A 19,311-nucleotide genomic window follows, 5' to 3' on the forward strand; every position below is an offset into this window, starting at 1 on the left:
GAAACTTTAGGAGGCAAAGGAGTTAAGAATTGCAAGATAACATTAACAGATGGAAAAACATTAGGAGGCAAAGGAGTTAAGAATGAGGAGGCATAGCTCATGTTAACACAAATGGAAAAACTTTGGAAGCGATAAAACTAGGTAGAGCTCATTTTTGAAAGTAGGGGAGCATGCCAAAAAAGAAAAATAATATATTGGCCCGGAAAAAAACATGCTTTCTCACATTTAAAGAATTTGGAAGCAACACGATTTATTCAAAAAAAGAGCGAGAAAACAAACATATTGGCAAAATTACAAGAATGTAATGAAACTCTGACATTCTGGTCCATGTGACATGAAGATGGGCGCGATGGCTTTTTCGATCTTCTGAGCTTTTAACTGTCGGAGTGTGTCGTGGGCGCAGGACAGGGGAACCGGCAACAAAGCTTCTACGCGTCTGCGCCCCTGCGATCCCTGTGACAAGACGATCCCATTGGAACCCAAAAACAGAGCAATGGGGGACTTGGGCTGTTCTCGGCCTCGTCAATTCTCCGTCAAGTATAAGGCCTACTGTGATTCCAACCATCCCGGGGATACGTTCCTCGTCAAGGTATCAAGATTGTACCCTCGCTTTCGAGCTTCCTTTTGCTTCTACCGAGATTTCCTGCCATCAATTCTTCATTGTTTAATGGTTACTGGATTAGCTCATCATGACCCGACAGCAAGAGTCCCAGCACGTGCCTCATTCTGGTGTGTGTGTAGAGCTGCCTGTGTTTGCGAAGAATCAGAATCTCATCATTGGTCTGCTAGAATCTTGCTCTTTGGCCCTTTTCTTGAGGGGGAGTGGGGGACCGTGGGCGTGGGTGTTTCTGTTCAGGGTTCTCTCTTGGACTTCTGCTGACAGGACATGCAGCGAGCACTCACACAGCTGGACGCACATGCTGGAAGAAGATTGAATAATAATGAAAATACTATGGGACTGTGATACAACCCTTGCCAATTTACCACATTGTACATCTCATACCTCCAAAGATGCAAAGCAAGGTGAGGCTCCGACTGTATGCACACGTCTAAGTTACCCCTCGGTGCAGAGGGGATAGCACACAACCTGGAAACAAAGGATGATGATGGCTGGATTGGTGTAAGTATACACAACAATGCTGGAATCTGTAAAATGTAGTTTGAAAATGAAAACCGTCCCAAGCATTTACTACCACTCGATATCAAGATAAAGCACTATATGGCCCCTCAAATAAGGCTCAATGACTTCATCCCTAGCTCAAATGTTTACATCTTATGGTTGGCCTAAAACCATAGTGAGTGACAAGGGTCCTTAGAGTACTTATATGTTTTGGAGGGCTGCTGTTTTGAATATGGGAGCTGCATTAGGTTTCTCCTCTTTCTATCAGCCTTTTTCCTTTTCCAAAAAGGAGTTTTTTGAACTACTCCTTAGGTATGAATAAAGAAACCATGTCATGTGATGATGCGACCGAAGGCTTGTGTATTTGGTTCGAATTTAAAGAAATTTGGCGAGGGTTTTAAGTGTTGCTGGTAGACTCAAAATGAGAACACAACTTGTGCTGTTGAGACAAAGGTGGAGTTACATTAAAAGTTTCATCCAATAAGTAGCTCACTTAGGGCACTTTGAGTTATAAAGTAGGCCTAACGCTTACGTTTGATTAAGTGAGAAGCTCAATTATGATTAGTGACTATTTCATTAACTACCCTTGATAAAAAAAAGTAATTAACCAATCCTTGATAAAAAACGACATCCAATTAAGGAGTAGTTGGTTACTCATTTGGAAAGCTTATCTTGGCTATGTTGGGGTTCTTCTCTCTTATTTGGAGCAACCCAAGTTTAGAGAGAGTCATTCTTCTTTTCTTTGCTTCAGAAATTGCAGGTTTCAATCATGGAATATGAGTTGATAGCATGGATGGAGAGCTAGTCAATCTTCTTGTCTTGGCATGGGAAACCCATTGGGCAACTTTGAAACTCTGTCTATAGCAAATGCTTTTGTTTTCGAACTAGATATATGAAAAATATGTTATTATAGCACTACAGATTGTATCCTTTCTTCTCCTTAGAGATCTCAAGTCTAATATACTTTCTAGGTAATTATGTCACAAACAAAGTGACGTTCGTATAATCATAAAATATCCCTTTGTTTATGAGAAGAACAGTGTAGGATTGCATGAGAAATATGTAGGATAGTTGTCTAGGTAAATGTTCCGTGCAATTGGGTTCAAATGTTGGCTATAACTTCTAGGATTTGGCAGACTGAAGTTTTCATTCGTATTTTTAAACACTTTGTAGTTGGTTGGAGGCTAGCATTAAAGGTGACAAGATCATTATGCACTATGGATTAGTTGTGTCACGAGGAATTGTTGAAATATAGCCATTTGTAACCAATTTCGAGCAAGGCGCGCTTAGCTTTGGAACCAATAGGTGTCATGTGTGGTGCAAGAGCACTCTGGCTCTAATTTTGTGTGGATTTTTTTTCTTGAATGTACTGTTGTGTTAGATTAGGTGTTCGCTAAAATGTGCCAAATTCAATCTTCATGATTTTGAATATTTTTAACACATTGTGACAAGACTCGGTACTTAGAAGGAGACACTAGGCTTATAGAAGGAGGCCATTGTAGAGACTTTAGTGGGTTGGTAAGTGGATATAGAGAGACCTATTTGTAGAGACATCATAGAATGCGCCCTTCTTTGTGTAAACCACTAGGTTGGGGAGGAGGATGCAAATGAGTAGGATTAGACTGGTGCTAGCTGCGCCTAAGCATTCAGTAGCCTAGGGTATATTTAACAGTCTGCTCTAACTAACCATGCATCCTTTTCTCTAATCCAAGAAAGTGAGAATACAACTAGCTTCAAGATGGACTAGATGTGGGGAGCATGATGAGACACATATGCAATGTATATGGGATTGCCCAAGGGCTCAAAAGATTTGGAGAGTACTTGAGATGATGTTCCATGGCACTGCGAACTCTATAATTGCTACGAGGGGGCAGACGCTTGGGTCACAGACAATGGCCTTACTCGTGGATTCTCACAAACACTGTAGACTTAGGGACATTGTTATAGGTGGGAGCTCATAGCTAGCATAGTATCTTGGTATATATAGACATCTAGATGTAGCCAGCCATTGACTTTTTGGATATATCTGTTGAGAAACCCTTCATCCTTCACCTGTAGTTTGCATTTTTGCGTTTTTGCGTTTTGCGTTTAGGATTTGCAGCTCCAAAAAGGGGTGCCATCCTAGACTGATTGTGCCTATTTATAGGCCACACTTTCATTCATTTCTTATGGTTGATTTATTCAGTCCATTATCTCTTCTCTCCAGCCTCTCCACTACCCTGACACCCCTTTAGGAGGACATTGCGGTTCGTGGTTGTCTTCATCATCTTCCTTGTGCTACGGCACCCTTGTTCCCTTGTATCACATTCACTCCATGATTTAGAACTTCATCATTCCATTCATCAGAGTTTTTTTCTCTCTTCTTTTCTCTTCTCCATTTTTGCCGAGTTCACTCCTTGTTTCTCCTTGCAAATCCTACTGTCTCATTGGTACGTCATCTTTTGACATGGTATTAGAGCTGGATTAGCTCACCTAGCAGTGAAGATCCTCCATTCCAGTAAAGACAAAGATCGGTGGCGGGTTCGGCATCCACTTCTCTTTTTCTTCCGCTGTATCAAAATCTCGTTTTTGCAGATTTCAGGTGTTTGAGCTTGCTCCCTACACCTTGTTCGCGGAGGATATCTTAGCTGAAGCTGTCCATTGCTGTCTCCATCAGTTGGCGTCTGATTTCTAGCCCTCTTCACGCAGTTTGGAGCTGATTTCAGTTAGGCGACTGCTGTTCCTGTGTGCAGATCTGCTGTCATACAGCCTGCCACGTCATCACATTCCTGCTGCCTGCGTTTTTAGCCTCTCTCTCCTGTTGCCTGCGTTTTTAGTCTTTCTCTTCCCTGCAGACTGTCCTGTGCGTTTTTAGTGTTTCTCTCTTGTTGCCTGCGTTTTTAGTCTTTCTCTCTCCTGTAAGCTGTGCTGCCTACGTTTTTAGTATTTCTCTCTCTTGACCTGCGTTTTTCTACTTGTTCCAATCTCTTACTGTTGGTCGCATCTTCCTCCCACAGGCAGCTCACTTCCAGCCCTTCCACTGCCCTTCCACCCTTTGAGACAGACATTGCGGTTCGTGCTTCACACTGCCCTCACACCCCTTGAGACGGACATTGCAGTTCGTGGTTCATGGTGGCTGACCACTTTCTTCTTCAGCAAGGCACACTGGTATCCATGGCTTCTTTACCAACAGATGACTAGACTACTAGGTGCTCCTATTGTGCCATCATCGGATACACCACCGATGCTTGCCAACTTCGACCTTTGCTCCCCATCTCCTTGGAGTATATGCGTCTTCCACTAGGCACTCCTTGTGCCACCTCTTCTTTCTAGGCCATAAAGATCATTCTGCATCGGCTATCAGTGTACTATGCTCAAGGCAATAAGAGACATCCGATGTGCACTGAGTCCTTTCGAGCACATGGAGGATCGATTGCGCTACGACCTCCTGGCGTCGCAATGCCAATGGTAGTCTTCTTCCACTTATTTTCAGGTACAGTGGCTTCCACGGCCTATGGATTTGCAGTACACTCTATCTAGAGTCAGTGATTGTTTAATACCGTCTCCTCGTCAGTCTGCTCCTTTAAGAGACAGTGGTTACTTGACTCCTTCCTCTTCTTCGGCTTCCCAGTTTGCTCCACTGAGAGACGACGACTGTTGCCCACCTCTTGCTCATTCTGAGTTCCACCCTTCCCCACCCTTGGCTCATCTCGAGCCTCCTTTCCTACCCTCTTCCACTAAGGTTCGAGAGGCCACTTCTGGGTGCTTTCTGGCTCCTCTTCGGCACCCTAGATACCTTCTTCAACATGACCGGCGGCACTTTCTTCGTCATCAGACATTTCAGAGTCCGTGATTCATGAGTTTTTGGATTCCCTATCTACTTCAGAGGGGGATGCTATTTCTTTGCCCTTAGAGGGGGCATCTACTTCTTCTTTGACTTTAGCGGAGGCTCCTTTACCTCCCACCTCAGAGGGGGAACCTACTCCACATGAAACTCTTCACCCATCCTCTACTTTCTTGGGGTGGCTGTTTTCGACCAATCATCTCTTCTACTGATACCCAGGATCTTCAAGTACCACCTAGATCGGGACCTCGGAAGTTCAGCCGCGATTTGGTGACGAGACCTTCGTTTTCTTTCCAGCATGGATGCATGGAGCTAGTGGCTTCTCTCTTGAGGTTGAGTTTCGGGTTCTCCAGTTCACTCTGTCTATTGTTCTTTACTACTGGCTCCCTTTCAGGTGGAAATCTTGGATCTTAGGGATCCTCTACCTCCTATGTATTGCATGATTTCATAATCTTTGTACTAGGGCGCTTGGGCAAGTGAAAAATATTCCCATGAGGGATACTGTCCAAGTGACACCTGCTGCATGAGCATTCTTCAGCATGTAGCATTGCATCTTTACCTCACTCTTCTCTTGTTCCCCTTTTTGGGCCTGAGAGGGGGTGTTGAGAAACCCTTCACCCTTTACCCGCAGTTTGCATTTTTGCGTTTTTGCGTTTTGTGTTTAGGGTGCCTATTTATAGGTCACTCTCTCATTCATTGCTTACGGCTGATTCATTCAGTCCGTCACCTCTTCTCTCCAGCCTCTCCACTACCCTCACACCCCTTCAAGAGGACATTGCGGTTCGTGGTTCGTGGGGCTGTCTTCATCATCTTTCTTATGCTACGGCACCCTTGTTCCCTTGTATCACATTCACTCCATGATTCAGAACTTCATCATTTCATTCATTAGAGTTTTTCCTCTCTTTTCTTCTCTTCTCCATGTTTGCCGAGTTCACTCCGTGTTCCTCCCCGCAAACCCTACTGTCTCGCTGGTATGTCAACTTTTGATAATATCTACATAGAGACTCTCTCTAGGATTTGGAGAGAAATTGTGCATACTCTTCATGGGAGATGGGAGAGAATACAAGGCAGTTTTGAGACTATGAGAAGGAAGAGAGATGCTTTTCTTAGGACATGGGATTCTCGCACTTTCTTCCTTTTTTAGATACACATGGTGTGCGGCATTGTAGACATCTTGACTGGTTATACATTTAGGCTTTGTAATAGACTTCCTTTTGTTACATATTTTTTGATATGGAAGTCCCTTGTAGGGGTGCTTTGTATTTTGCATTTTGCCTTGGGATATTGTTTCGAGGAGTCTTATTAATAGAATTTCTTCTCTGCTCTGAATTTTGTTTTTGCTGCTGTTCAACTGGGTTAAAAGCCATTGCAAAAGGATGGAGCAACTGGTAATGAACCTTTGACAGTCAAAAGGAGGGGAGGGGGGACCGGGCGCCCGGCGAGGTGGTGTGGAGTCAGCTGCCGACAGGAGAGAGAGGTTGGAAGGGAGTCGGTGTTAGGAGGGGGGTGGGAAAAGCTTCTGTGAGCAGGCCTATCTGTGAACACGCGGGCATAGTGGCCAATAGAGGTTCAACAGGGTAGAGGTGGTGATGAGTAGAGGGAGTGGGTGCATGATACAAGCCTTGGGGGGTTCGGGGGGAATGGCTGGAAGTAGAGTTGGGGTGGTTGGGTATAATTGTTAGCAATCGTGTGTCTTGTGTGGTCATCTCGTGCTTGTGAGCCTCAATCTGAGTTAGACGAGGACATTAGGTGCTTTGACATTGTATTTGTTTGTTATTTTATGTGTTTCAGATACTTTAGATGGAGGGCACATTAGTGCTTCTTTTTGGGCACTTTTGGCCTTTTTAGGGTTTTGACCCTATTCAGGGTTTTGCCACTTTCTGCCTATATATAGGTGGCCTGCCCTCCCACTTTCATTATCCATCATTGATCCTTCGTGATCTTGGTTACTGTAATTACATACATGATATATCTGAATTAGAAGACATACATGATATACCTACGAACAATTATTGTATTCATGACATAAGTAAAACTTCAAAGTCCTGGAGCTTCATCAGTATTTTCTTGAGTTGGCTTGATTAACAAAACACAGCACAGTTTGTAAAGGCATTAGTGCTTTGTCAAAGGTTGTATTTTTTTCTAATAGATTTAGCTAATCATTTACGAGGAAAACTCTATATGAACAGTAAGTAAGCAGCTTTCTTATCACTTTTCAAGCAACTTGATGTCTTGTTTGTGGTAAGTTTCACTAGGGGTTGTAGGAAAGTGAAGAATGTACAAACAGTAAGCTGATTCAGCCACTTTTTTCTGGTTATCAATGCTTGAGACTTCATGCAGAAACGGCCTAGTGAACTTGTGAAAGACCTTTTAGATCCGCCACTTGTACACAGAGATGGAGCAGTACGACCAAAGCCTTGTATCATTGAACAACATAACTTTGCTGACCAACCTTATCAGGTGTGGCAAACTATAGTTTTTCTTTAATTGCCTTGTAGTAGGTGTGCAAAGTCAACTCTATGATTTGTGCAGGTTTTAAGAATCATGCCATGTTGCTTTAGTTTTCCTTATCAGATCTGATGGCTCTCTAGTTTCAAAAAGGCTATATTCCAACTTTGATCTCATGTGTAACACATTTAAAATGAAAAGGCTTTCTTATACCACTGGGTGACTTCAATAATGAACTTACACGATCTGTAGGTGACACACTTGAACGAAAATGTTTTCCTCCATTGTTTTAGCATTCAATAAAAGGGTTGGGGGGGGGGGGGGGTGTCCTTTCATGTTCTGCAGCATGTGTCATCAGTTCCAGAAGATGAACCCTTGTTCCAGCCCTTTCCACCAGAGATCAACTTTTCTCATTATGAACCTTTCAAGAAGTATACGGCAATGCTTCAACTACGAAACAATGATAAGGTGTGTTGTGCTTCATGTTTTTAAGTCAAGTACTTAATCGAGTGCAACCTGTGTTTGTGCACAGATTTTTAGTTCATGTAAGCAAGATTTTGGTTTTGTTGTTAAACAGACAGACAGTTTTTAAATTTGCAGGTGATGAGAAGGGTTCAAGTTTTTACGGTGGATCCTGAAGTTCTTACTGTTCAATTACCATATGATCAAGGCAATGAAGTGTATTCTGACCTTGGTACAAACAAGGTTGCTTGTGGAATGGAGGTGATGAAGTTTTATATTCTATGCTATGTACTTGCAATGTGGTCTGTAGGACAATGTCTTGCACTTTGTTTATGTATTGGGGAGCATGGCAGTTTTCCGTATGTTTCTATATGGCAAACACTATATGCCTTAAGTATAGCAATTGCTAGGTCTTCTTCCATTGCCTCTTCTTCTTCTACCTTGGTGGTTGCATCTTCCCCTCTTAAATTGTTGATGTGGTTGATGGTTTTGAGCTTAATTTGATGAACTGATAATCCTAGAGTTGATGTGATGGTGGTTGCCTCTTCCATTTCTTCCACCCCTTGAAATAAATCTTACTTTTGTATGTATGGTAGGGCTAAGTATTTGATTGCTTGAGCTTGAGTAGTCTTCAACAAATCTCTTTTCTTCTTGAATTATAAGTGATGTAAGATCTTGTAATGAGGGAAACTTCTCTCCTTACTACTACAAGAGCAATGGAAAAGTGCTTATACTCCTTGATCCCTTTGAGAATATCTTGAATCATATTCTCATTCTTGACTTCTCCCATTGCTACAAGTTTATCTTGTATGTTTCTAAGTTTACGCAAGTACACATGGATACGTTTACATGAGCTTTTAGGAGTGTCATTCACATTATACTTCAATTTCATGATATTAATGTTTCTTTTATCTTCAAAGCTCTTTTGTTCAATCCCGGGGTGCCTCTTACACGCTCGTCCTTTTTTGTTTGTTGAATCCATTGTAACTGGTTCACATATGATGACCTAGAGTCACCTTGAACTTTGTAATCCTGTTATCTTGTAACTTTTTTCGTAATTAATATAAACAACCCATTACGTGGAGAGAGAGAGAGAGAGAGAGAGAGAGAGAGAGAGAGAGAGAGAGAGAGAGAGAGAGAGAGAGAGAGAGAGAAAGCGTCATGTTGTGAAACTTAAGGGTCTTCTCCAGCGGCAACTTGACCTTCTACAGCATACTGATATCTTGGTTAGAGATGATTTGGTCCCTTGGTATATGGCAATCTCCTTTGTTCCTTTGCCATGACTTTGCACCTTTATGCATGATGGACTAGAGCCATCCTACATCATGTAATCTTGCGATCTTGCACTTGTATTTTTTCATAATTAAAACAGTTACCTATTACGAAAAATAAGAGAGAAAGAAGGAAGGAAGAAAGAAGGTTATATTAATGTCTACAAAAGGCCAATTTGGTATATGAGATCAAAGTGTTACGTTAGAAAATTTAGGAAATTTCCCATGTCCCAAAATAGTTAACATCTAATGCTAAAACTATCTAAATGGAAAATAAACAGTGAACAATACATGGCTGATGAGTAAAAATGGTGTCTAAGCTTGATACAGTGTGGAACTGCTTAGGAAGCACTCTTATCTTAGGATATCTCTCATGGGTCTGTCTAGCATAGAGAGGCCGAAGTGGCGAGGTAGGTCCCCTTGTGATGGTGTAGTATCCTCTGTATTTGTAAATGATGCCTTCTATGAGCGCGTGGACTAGTTCAATGTGGGTGGTAGGCTCTATATCTATAAATGATGTCTATTACGGGGGCGTGGATCAGCTCGATGTGGGTTGCAAGCTCTGCATGTCTTCATGGATGTGTCTAAGGTGGTCCCTTGTTGTGGGGCCATCGATCGAACCAGGGAGGGTTCCGTGGTGGAGGGTGTAAAGAAATACTTTGACACAGAAACACAAATAACAAAAGTACGACAAAGCACAGACTGATAAAAGAACACAGTTAGGGTTAGGGTAACTTAGAGACAAAGAACACAGAAAATAACTGAAGTGATATAATTGCTGAATATAAAATGCTCATGCAACAAACACACTATACAGTGAATGAATATTGAATCTCGAACTCTTGTATCTCAAGGATCAGGGCAAGGGCAATGAGCTGGAGTGTGTCGTACTTCGAACAGATCCCAAATTGTAGCAAGGCAGCCTCCGGATGTCGAACACCAGCAAACACAGTTGTGAGAAGCTAGATCTGATGCAGACAACAGTGAGGAGAGAGAATATGCAGTAAACGCAGGCTGATGAGAGAGAAAATAGCCAAACGCAGGCTGCAGATGTTGGGCGACAACAGAGAAGAGAGAAAATTGTCAGTCGACATGCAGGATAGTTGGGCGACAGCCTACAGGAAGCAAACACAGGGCTATGATGATGTGGCAGGCTGTATGGCAGCAGATCTGTGCAGGAATAGCAGTGGCTTGACTGGGATCAGCTCCATACTGCGAGAAGAGGGCTGGAAATGAGGCGCCAATTGAAGTAGACAACAATGGACTTCTTCGGCTGAGATGTCCTCCACAAACAGGGTATGGGTAGCAAGCTGAAATACCTAAAATATGCAAAAACGAGGTTGAGGGTTGAATGGAGGGCAAACATACGTATTTATAGAAAGTTTGGGGCCTCCCAAGTGGGTTTGTGCTTATGGGACACAGAAACTGTCTAGGATTGCATTTCTTTTAAATAAACAAGGTTTCTTCATTAATTAAGCAAGTTTTGGGGTGGTTTAAGTAAAGCTAATGCATTTTTAGCTCAACATCCCCTCTTAGACCCAACAACGGTGCCACGAGAAAGATCTTTTACCCCAAGGTGTCCCACCCCAAAGCAGCTAGAGCATTGGACAAAGGGTGCGTGTCGGTTGCCCAGTGGCCTACTAAGACTACAGAGGCGATGGGAATCTTACCAAGGGAGCCCAAGTGAGTACCCTAGAGAGGAGAGGGCATCGGACAAAGGGTGCACGTTGGTTGCCTAGTGGCCTACCAAGCCCTACAAAGGCGGATGGAATCAGCTATTGATTGCTCTTTTTGTTTTGTTTTGTTTTTTTTTTTGAATGTGATAGATTTAGCATTTAGTGGGGGTTCAAATTAATTTTTGTCATATTGAGTATCCGTGCCCCAAACGAGAGAATGATAAAGGATGGTTAGACCCAAGACCTTCACAAAACAAGCATACTATCCCATGGGTGTCGGTGAAGAAGAATAAGGCTAAGGTGTGGATATAGCAAAACCTGTGATGCAAACAAGACCAGCAAAGCAAGCAAGCAAAGGAAAAACTGCCTTGGAGACTGCCATAGGTAATGCCACGAATATGGTGGATCTAGGGTCGACCACTCCAAAAGACCGAAAAGGGATAAATGCACATAGATGCATGTTTACATGAACTGTTGGGAATAAAGGCCTCGTGCCTTTTAAATGTGCTCGGGTGTGAACACACCCTTAGTACCTGTACTTACACATATATATCTATCTAAAAAACCTAAAGGTACTGACTCGTCATTGTACCTACGAACGTGCTTACTCTCTACTTTGCTCTATCTCACTCTCTCTGTCTCTCATTGCGCGTAACGATTGTCTGTCTCGATCTCCGTGCCTAACCCGTCACTACAAACTAGTATTAGAACTGTGGTTAAGGAGTTCGTACTTCTTGGAGTTCGAGGAGGAGCTGACAATCAGGCGTGCAGGTTGTGAGGTTGTTTTCTGACCTTGCAAGCAGGCGGGAGGCAGTCGATTGCAGTAGCTGACGAACGACAAGCGGCCCTAGAACAGCAGGACCAGACGACTGGTCCAGCGCGGACCAGCGGGCAACAGTGTGCTGCAGCAGACGTGACGGGCAGGAGTCGCGACCAGGCGCCAGAAGGCGCATGCGACTAGGGCGACACGGCTTCATGGCTGTGCTGATGACCAGCGGGGGCGAGACTAGCAGGCGCTGATGAGCGTGACCAGCATGGACAGAACTGGGAGCGGGGCTCACGGCGCTCGACTGACGGGTCAATGGACTTGTCATCTATTTCTTTTTCAATTTTTTTTTTGAAAAGTCCTCTGCCTTCTAACCAAGGTTCGTGCGTGCAAGCACAAAATCTCAGATCTGTGCAAAATTGAGCTAGAAATTTGGGGCTTTTCCTGAATTCGGGGATCTCAACACAGATTGGACAATCTGATTTAGAAATTGCAAAGTCGGTGCACATTTGCCCGGGAATTTTGGGACTTTTCACATTTTAGTGAAATTCTCTCAATTTTACTAAAATTAGTGCACGCAGGACTTGGAAAATTTGGGGATTTGTCTAGATTTGGTGTGAGTAAGATGCAATAGTGATATCTATCTCACAAATTGCAGGAATTTGTGACATTTTGTCCTTGACATTTGAGGCTTTTCATGTACATGCAAAATTGGGCTGAAATTTACCCAATTTCTAGACATTGATGCACATTGGACCCCGTGCAATTTGGGGCTTTTGCAGTTTGGGCAAAATCTATGCAGCATTTGGTCATTTTATGTACATGCAGGTTGAATTCCATGCAATTTGGACATCAACACTTGGTAAAATTTGGGGGTTTTGCTGAAATTGCTCTATTTTGGCAAAATTGGCTTGTCCTATGCATGATAGAGAAAATGCAGATGTGTGTTTGATGCTTTGAGCACAAAATTTTGGGGCTTTTGGCCATTCGTGTCAAATTTTATGCCCGTGGGTACATGTACAACAGAAATTGCAGCTAGAATCTGGGATTTCTCATGTAATGTGATGCATATGCCCTTGGAACAGCTGTAATCAATTGTGGAATGTTGTAGCACATGGTTTGGTGCTTCTGAATATTTAATTACAGATTTGAAATCTGTGCTTTTACGTGGTCATTTATTGCTGATTGGTACTTGTTTGTACCTTAGTCACTTGGGTGACAGTTTTGGGCCTGCATTTGCTGTTTTTTGGTCACATTTGGGCTGAAAATCATGGCTGGCAGCAATGATAGCAGTAATTTGATGCACATAAAGAAGCTTGAAGGCGCACATAACTTTGCAGTTTGGCAAAAGCAGTGCTACAATATCGTGTTGCAAAAGAAGCAGGCAAAGCCGATCAAAACCAAAGAGGCAAAGCCCGCGGACATGGAACAGGACGGTTGGGATGAGTTAAATGAGCTTGCATGCTCAACCATAGAGCTATCGATTTTTTATGCCTTGCTGTTCAACATTGAAGGTTTGGATTCTGCATATGCTGTATGGACTAGACTGGAAGAACTGTATGCACAGAAGAGTGCTGCAAGCAAAGTGTATTGGCTGAAAAAGCTTATGGATTTGCGTATGAAAGAGGGTACAGCAATGTCTACTCACTTGAGTGAGTTTAACTCCATTTTCAGCCAGCTGGTTGCCTTGAAGTTCATGATTGATGAGGAATTTAAGGCTACTTTCTTGCTTTGCAATCTACAAGAGAGTTGGGATACATTCAGGACTGCTATGAGCAATTCTAATGTGATCCTTTTGTATGCTGTTGTAGAGAGTGCTTTACTTATGGAAGAGATGAATCAATAGAACATTGCATCCAGTAAGTCTTCTAGTGCTTTGCATACTAGGGGTAGATCACAGCAAAAGGGCAAATATGATAGCAAGGAACACAGTAAATCACGTGGCAAAGATATTGAATGTTATCATTGTGGCAAGAAGGGTCACTTTAAACGTGATTGCTACAAATGGAAGAAAGAGAAAGGAAAAGGCAAGAAGACAGATGATAGCAAGGAAGAGAAGAAGGACAGTCAGCCTAAGAAGAGCAGTGTAAAAATTGAAGAGGTGAATGTAGTCACTCATGAGAGTGATAGTGGGAGTGACGTACTCTTTGTCTCTTCACACTTTGGTGCACATGCTTTACTTGCAGGTACAGATGATGACATGCATACCTGGATTCTCGATTGAGGTACTTCCTTTCATGTTACCTCTCATCGTAAGTGGTTCTCCACCTATACAGGGGGTGGACATGGTGTTGTCCATCTTGGGGACAACTATGCATGTGAGATTGCAGGTATTGGCAGTGTGCAGTTACAGTTTCAGCATGGCTCTGTCTTTACGCTTCAGCATGTATGGCATGTACCTCAGCTCAAGAAGAGCTTGATTAGCATAGGGCAGCTAGATGATGATGGTTTTCATATCATCTTTGGTGACGGAAAATGGAAGATTAGTAAGGGATCAAGAGTGATTGCCAGAGGTTGCAAGAGTGATACTCTGTATCCACTTCATGTATCTAGTGTGCGTGACCATGTTGTTGCCGTGACCGAGCAGCCAAGTGTTTCTTTGTGGCATGGCCGGTTGGGACACATGAGTCAAACAAAAATGAAAGTGCTTTCTCGTTTGGGTTACTTGCCTTGTCTTCGTTATGCTGATTTTGAGCACTGTGATCATTGTATTTGTGGCAAACATGCACAAATGTCTCATAAAAAATCTATTTCTTTAAAATCTTCTCCTCTAGAGTTAGTACATTCGGATGTATGTCAAGTGCCAGGATTATCTTTAGGGGGAAAGAAATATTTTGTCACCTTTGTCGATGATGCTCCACGGAAGGTATGGGTTTATCCTATTCGTAACAAGGATGAAGTGCTTGACAAGTTTAAAAAATTATTGGCATTGGCTGAGATTCAGACAGATAAGACACTTAAGTGTCTTCGCTCTGATAATGGTGGAGAATATGTGTCCAAGGCCTTTTAGGCATTTTGTGATAGCAAAGGAATAAAGAGGGAGCTCACTGCCCCTCATAATCCGCCCCAAAATGGAGTTGTAGAGCGTATGAATTGGATCATACAGGATAAGGTCCGTACGATGTTGTCTCATGCTGCATTACCCCATGGTTTTTGGGCAGAGGCTGTTATGATAGCCGTTCACTTAATTAATCGGTTGCCAAACAAGTCTTTGGGGGGGGGGGGGGGGGGGAGGGGGGGAGTTCCCCAAGAAGCGTGGTCTGGCAAGCCACCTTCATATGCTCGTTTGAAAGTGTTTGGCTATGAGGCTTTTGTGCACATTCATAAAGAAAAATGCAGCAAACTTGAGCCAAAGTCCTGTAAATGTATTTTCCTAGGATATGGTGACGAGGGTGAAATGGGGTATAGATTGTGGGATCCCGAGAAAAGGAAACTAGTACGTAACAATGACGTTATCTTCCGGGAAGATCGCATGCACAAACAGCCCGAAAAGACTGAGGAGGTCTGTAGGGTTGTATTCTGGGAAGAAATACCTTTTGGACAGCAATATGTGCCCTCTGTACAGCTGCAAATACCTGCCGTAAATGAACGTGTAAATGCAGGAAATTATCAGCCAGCTATTGCCCATGATAATGAGTCACTACATGTGCAGGAACAGCCAGGACAACAAGCTATTAATGCTGATTTTCAGGCTGAAATGCTAGGACAGTATGCTGAAAATGGAAAATTGCAAGAACAGCCAGCAAACAATGACCATTGGGTTAGGAGATCGTCTAGGGCTGCTAAACAACCTGACAGATTTGTTCCTGGTGCAAATAATGTGGCTGAATATGCCATGTTGGTAGATTGTGGTGAACCGTCTTGCTTCAAGGAAGCAATGGACAGACATGACAGCAAGAAATGATATAAAGCCATGTTGTGAGAGATGGAATCTCTTGAGAAAAATGGCACTTGGGACTTGGTGCAGTTGCCTAAAGGGTAGAAAACACTTCCATGCAAATGGGTTTACAAGATGGTCGCTTCTCGTTCCTCACCAAAGTACAAAGCAAGATTAGTTGCAAAGGGGTACAAGCAGACGAATGGAATTTACTTTGATGAGATTTTCTCTCCTGTAGTCAAGATGACTACATTGAGAACCATTTTGGACTTGGTTGCAGTTGAGGATATGGAGCTTATACAGATGGATATAAAGACTGGATTTTTACATGGTGATCTTCATGAGGACATATATACGCAGCAGCCTGAAGGGTTTGTTGAACAAGGGAAAGAAAATATGGTATGTAAACTCAAAAGGAGTTTGTATGGACTTAAACAAGCACTAAGAGAATGATATCATAAGTTTGATACATTCATGCAGTCCCAAGGCTTTCATAGAAGTCAAATGGATCACTGCTTATATACCAAAAAGGCAGCAGATGGCAGCGTAATTATCTCGCTTTTGTATGCTGATGACATGCTGATTGCTGGCAGGGACAGTCATGTGTTGGACTCACTGAAGCAAAGTCTTCATGGTAGCTTTGACATGAAGGATCTTGGTGATGCAAATCACATTCTTGGCATGTGAATACTTAGAGATAGATCGAAAGGCTTACTCTGTCTATCTCAGCAGGAATATATCTCCAAGGTTTTGCAGCGTTTCAATATGGAAGGCTGAAACGGCCAAGATACCATATGCTTCAGCTATTGGCAGTTTGATGTATGCTATGGTTGCTACACGTCCTGACATTGCCTTTGCAGTGGGAGTGGTTAGCAGATACATGGCAACCCCTTGCAAGAAGCATTGGGATGCAATGAAAGGTATTATGAGATACCTCAAAGGCACAAAGAAGTTGTGCATCTACTTTGGAAAGTAGAAGGCATCTGTTGTTGGCTTTACGGATGCAGACTATGCTGGTCATGCGGACTGCAGGAAGTCCAATTCTGGGTATGTGTTTACTTTCACAGGAGGAGCAATCTCTTGGATCTCCAGGCTACAAAAGTGTGTTGCATTGTCTGCTACAAAGGCAGAGTATGCGGTTGCCACTGAGACATGCAAGAAGGCTTTATGGCTTTCACGTCTAGTGGGAGAGCTTGGCATCATAGAGTTACCTGTTCTCCATTGTGATAGTCAGAGTGCTATCATGCTAGCACGGAATCCTCTCTTTTATGCAAAGACAAAGCACATATAGGTGAAGTACCACTTCATTAGAGATGTACTTGACAACAAGAGCATTGAGCTTGTCAAAGTGTATACAGATGATAACCCTACAGACCTTCTCACGAAGGGTCTTCTAGCAGAGAGGTTTGCTCATTGCCGGCAGATGATGGGAGTTGGATAGATATATGTATTTTAGCTTTGTATATACCTAGACTTAGTTGATTCTTTTCTCCTCTTAAGGCACATTGCCTTTAGGTGGGAGATTGCTGGGAATAAAGGCCGTGTGCCTTTTAAATGTGCTCGGTTGGAAACACACCTTTAGCACCTGTACTTACACATATATATCTATCTAAAAAACCTAAGGGTACTGACTCGTCATTGTACCTACAAATGTGCTCACTCTCTACTCTGCTTTATCTCACTCTCTTTGTCTCTCACTACGCGTAACGATTGTCTTTCTCGATCTTTGTATCTAACCTATCACTACATGAACAAAATGCCAATGCATGGAGTAATGCAAAGGGTGATGCAAGATGTCTTGCCCACGCAAGATACAATGCAATGGTGCCACTTGGACAGTGCCCTTGTAGGAGAATTGTTTACTTGCCCAAGCGCCCTTTTACAGTCATATCATCTTGATAGTGCGGATGAAGTTACAAATGTTCGTAATACAATACAGAAGAATAAATGAATGAATGTCTAAAAAACTGTAAGCATCATCACTGTTGCTGGCAAGAGTAGAAGCTGCCCTCTCTCAAACTAGAAGGGAAAGCAAGAGGGAAGCACCCTCTCCTGTCAAGCTGAAGAAGTAGGGGAGGGTGTATCGTAACCGATCTTGGATAATAGGTACTGAAGAATTGACCGATCAACTGCTTTGATTAAAATATTTGCAAAATTGTCGGATGTAGGCATAAACACTAGGCGGATAGTGCGTAGCTCAACTTGCTCTTTGGAAAAATGGAAGTGGACTCCCACATGCTGCGTCCGTGGTGTAATGATCGGATTGCCCGCAAGGACAATGGCACTCTGGTTGTCGCAATAGACAACGGTGGGAGAGTCGCATGGGAAATGAAGTGCCGCCAATAAACTCCTCAGGTAGATGGCCTTGGTGGTGCCATTAAAGAGAGCTTGGTACTCAGCCTTGACTGTGGAAGCCGCCACCGTCTCCTGCTTACGGCTAAACAAGAAATGGGAGCTGTGCCCAAGGTAAAGAGATAGCCACCATAGGAACGACGGGTGTCGGGATCTCTTACCCAATTAGAATCAGTGTACCCCTGTAAACATAAACTAGAATCATATGTTAGGCCATAAGAATAAATACACTGTAAATAACGCAACACACGAAGACATGCAATCCAATGTGACATCCTAGGTGCTGTGAAATACTGATTGAGTATGCTAACTAAGTAAGCTAAATTTGGTCTAATGTGAATTAACCAAAGAAGTTTTTCTACAATAGAGTGATAGGTATGTGCATTGAAGGGCTGTCCTAGGGTATCCTTTGATAAGTGGATAGTAGGATTAGGAGGTGTGGCCACTGGCCGTGTCTGATCCGAAGTGTGTTGTTCCACTAACTGAAGTGCATACTTCTGTTGTGACACAAAAATGCATACCCCAGAATGAACTACCTCCATCCCCAAAAAATAAGACAACGAACCAAGGTTTGTCATCTCAAAAGTAGCACTAAGCTTTGCCTTGATGTTTGCTATGGCAGTAGAATCTGAGCCTATGATGAGTAAGTCATCAACATATAGCAGGATATAGCTGGCCCCTCTGCAGTAGATCGAACATATAAGTTCGGGTCATAAGGGGTAGAATGGTATCCATGAGTCCGTAAGAACTCATCCATTATATGGAACTAAGATCGCGGTGCTTGCTTCAATCCATAAAGAGCTTTTTGCAAGCGGAATACCTTATCCCTCGGGTTCCGTGAAGGAAAGCCCAATGGCTGCTCCACATAGAATTCCTCCTCAGGATCTCGCACAGTAGTGCTTTATATGTGTGAGGTCGCTTCCCAAAATCATAGCGTGGTAATTTTGGTATGTGTGGCTGTGCTTCGTATATATGCCCATATTGCATTGTGAAAGCTAGAATAGCATGGTCTGCTGCTAATCCAATTGGTCTGTTTGAGATTTCAAAAACTTTTATGTCAGGTAGCAAGTTGGGTGATCCAATCAAATAGTCCACTATGCTTGACCCTTTCTTGTTATTCCAACATGTGAAACCATTAGATCTTGGCCACTGTGACAGCCCGTTAAGGATGGCCAAACCATGTGCACTTCCCAATGCGAGTAGGTGTGTTCCATATTCTGTTATCTCTCTATCTTGGGCTGATCTAACTAATCCCACTTCATCTAATGCAATATCTCTGAACATCTCATCACTAGTGTCAAAGAAAGCAGATTGGTTGCTTCCTGTGCGTGCATTAAAGTCTCCTGCTAGTAGAACATCCCCAATTCTCATAAATCTCATTATGTCCTCATATAGTGGTGTATACGGGGATGCCTCTTTAGGCGCAAACTGAGAGAGAGAGAGAGAGAGAGAGAGAGAGAGAGAGAGAGAGAGAGAGAGAGAGAGAGAGAGAGAGAGAGAGAGAGAGAGAGAGAGA

The 19,311-nt window shown here is 43.0% G+C and overlaps 1 protein-coding gene across 1 annotated transcript in view; it reads left to right on the top strand.

Annotated features, from left to right (window-relative positions):
* The first annotated feature begins 310 nt into the window (after positions 1-310).
* LOC148040859 (uncharacterized) overlaps positions 311-19,311 on the top strand; it is a 71,008-nt gene continuing 52,007 nt past the window's right edge. Inside the window, exons 1-4 of the mRNA XM_087686630.1 lie at positions 311-589; positions 7,284-7,403; positions 7,737-7,859; positions 7,992-8,114. Of these exons, the coding sequence (XP_087542756.1) occupies positions 494-589; positions 7,284-7,403; positions 7,737-7,859; positions 7,992-8,114 (462 nt within the window). The 5' untranslated portion in view covers positions 311-493. The remainder of the gene's footprint in view (positions 590-7,283; positions 7,404-7,736; positions 7,860-7,991; positions 8,115-19,311) is intronic.

Source organism: Lygodium microphyllum, chromosome 1 (assembly GCF_053477565.2).
Source record: "Lygodium microphyllum isolate KBCC chromosome 1, Lygodium_microphyllum_v1.1.10, whole genome shotgun sequence".
Taxonomy (NCBI): domain Eukaryota; kingdom Viridiplantae; phylum Streptophyta; class Polypodiopsida; order Schizaeales; family Lygodiaceae; genus Lygodium; species Lygodium microphyllum.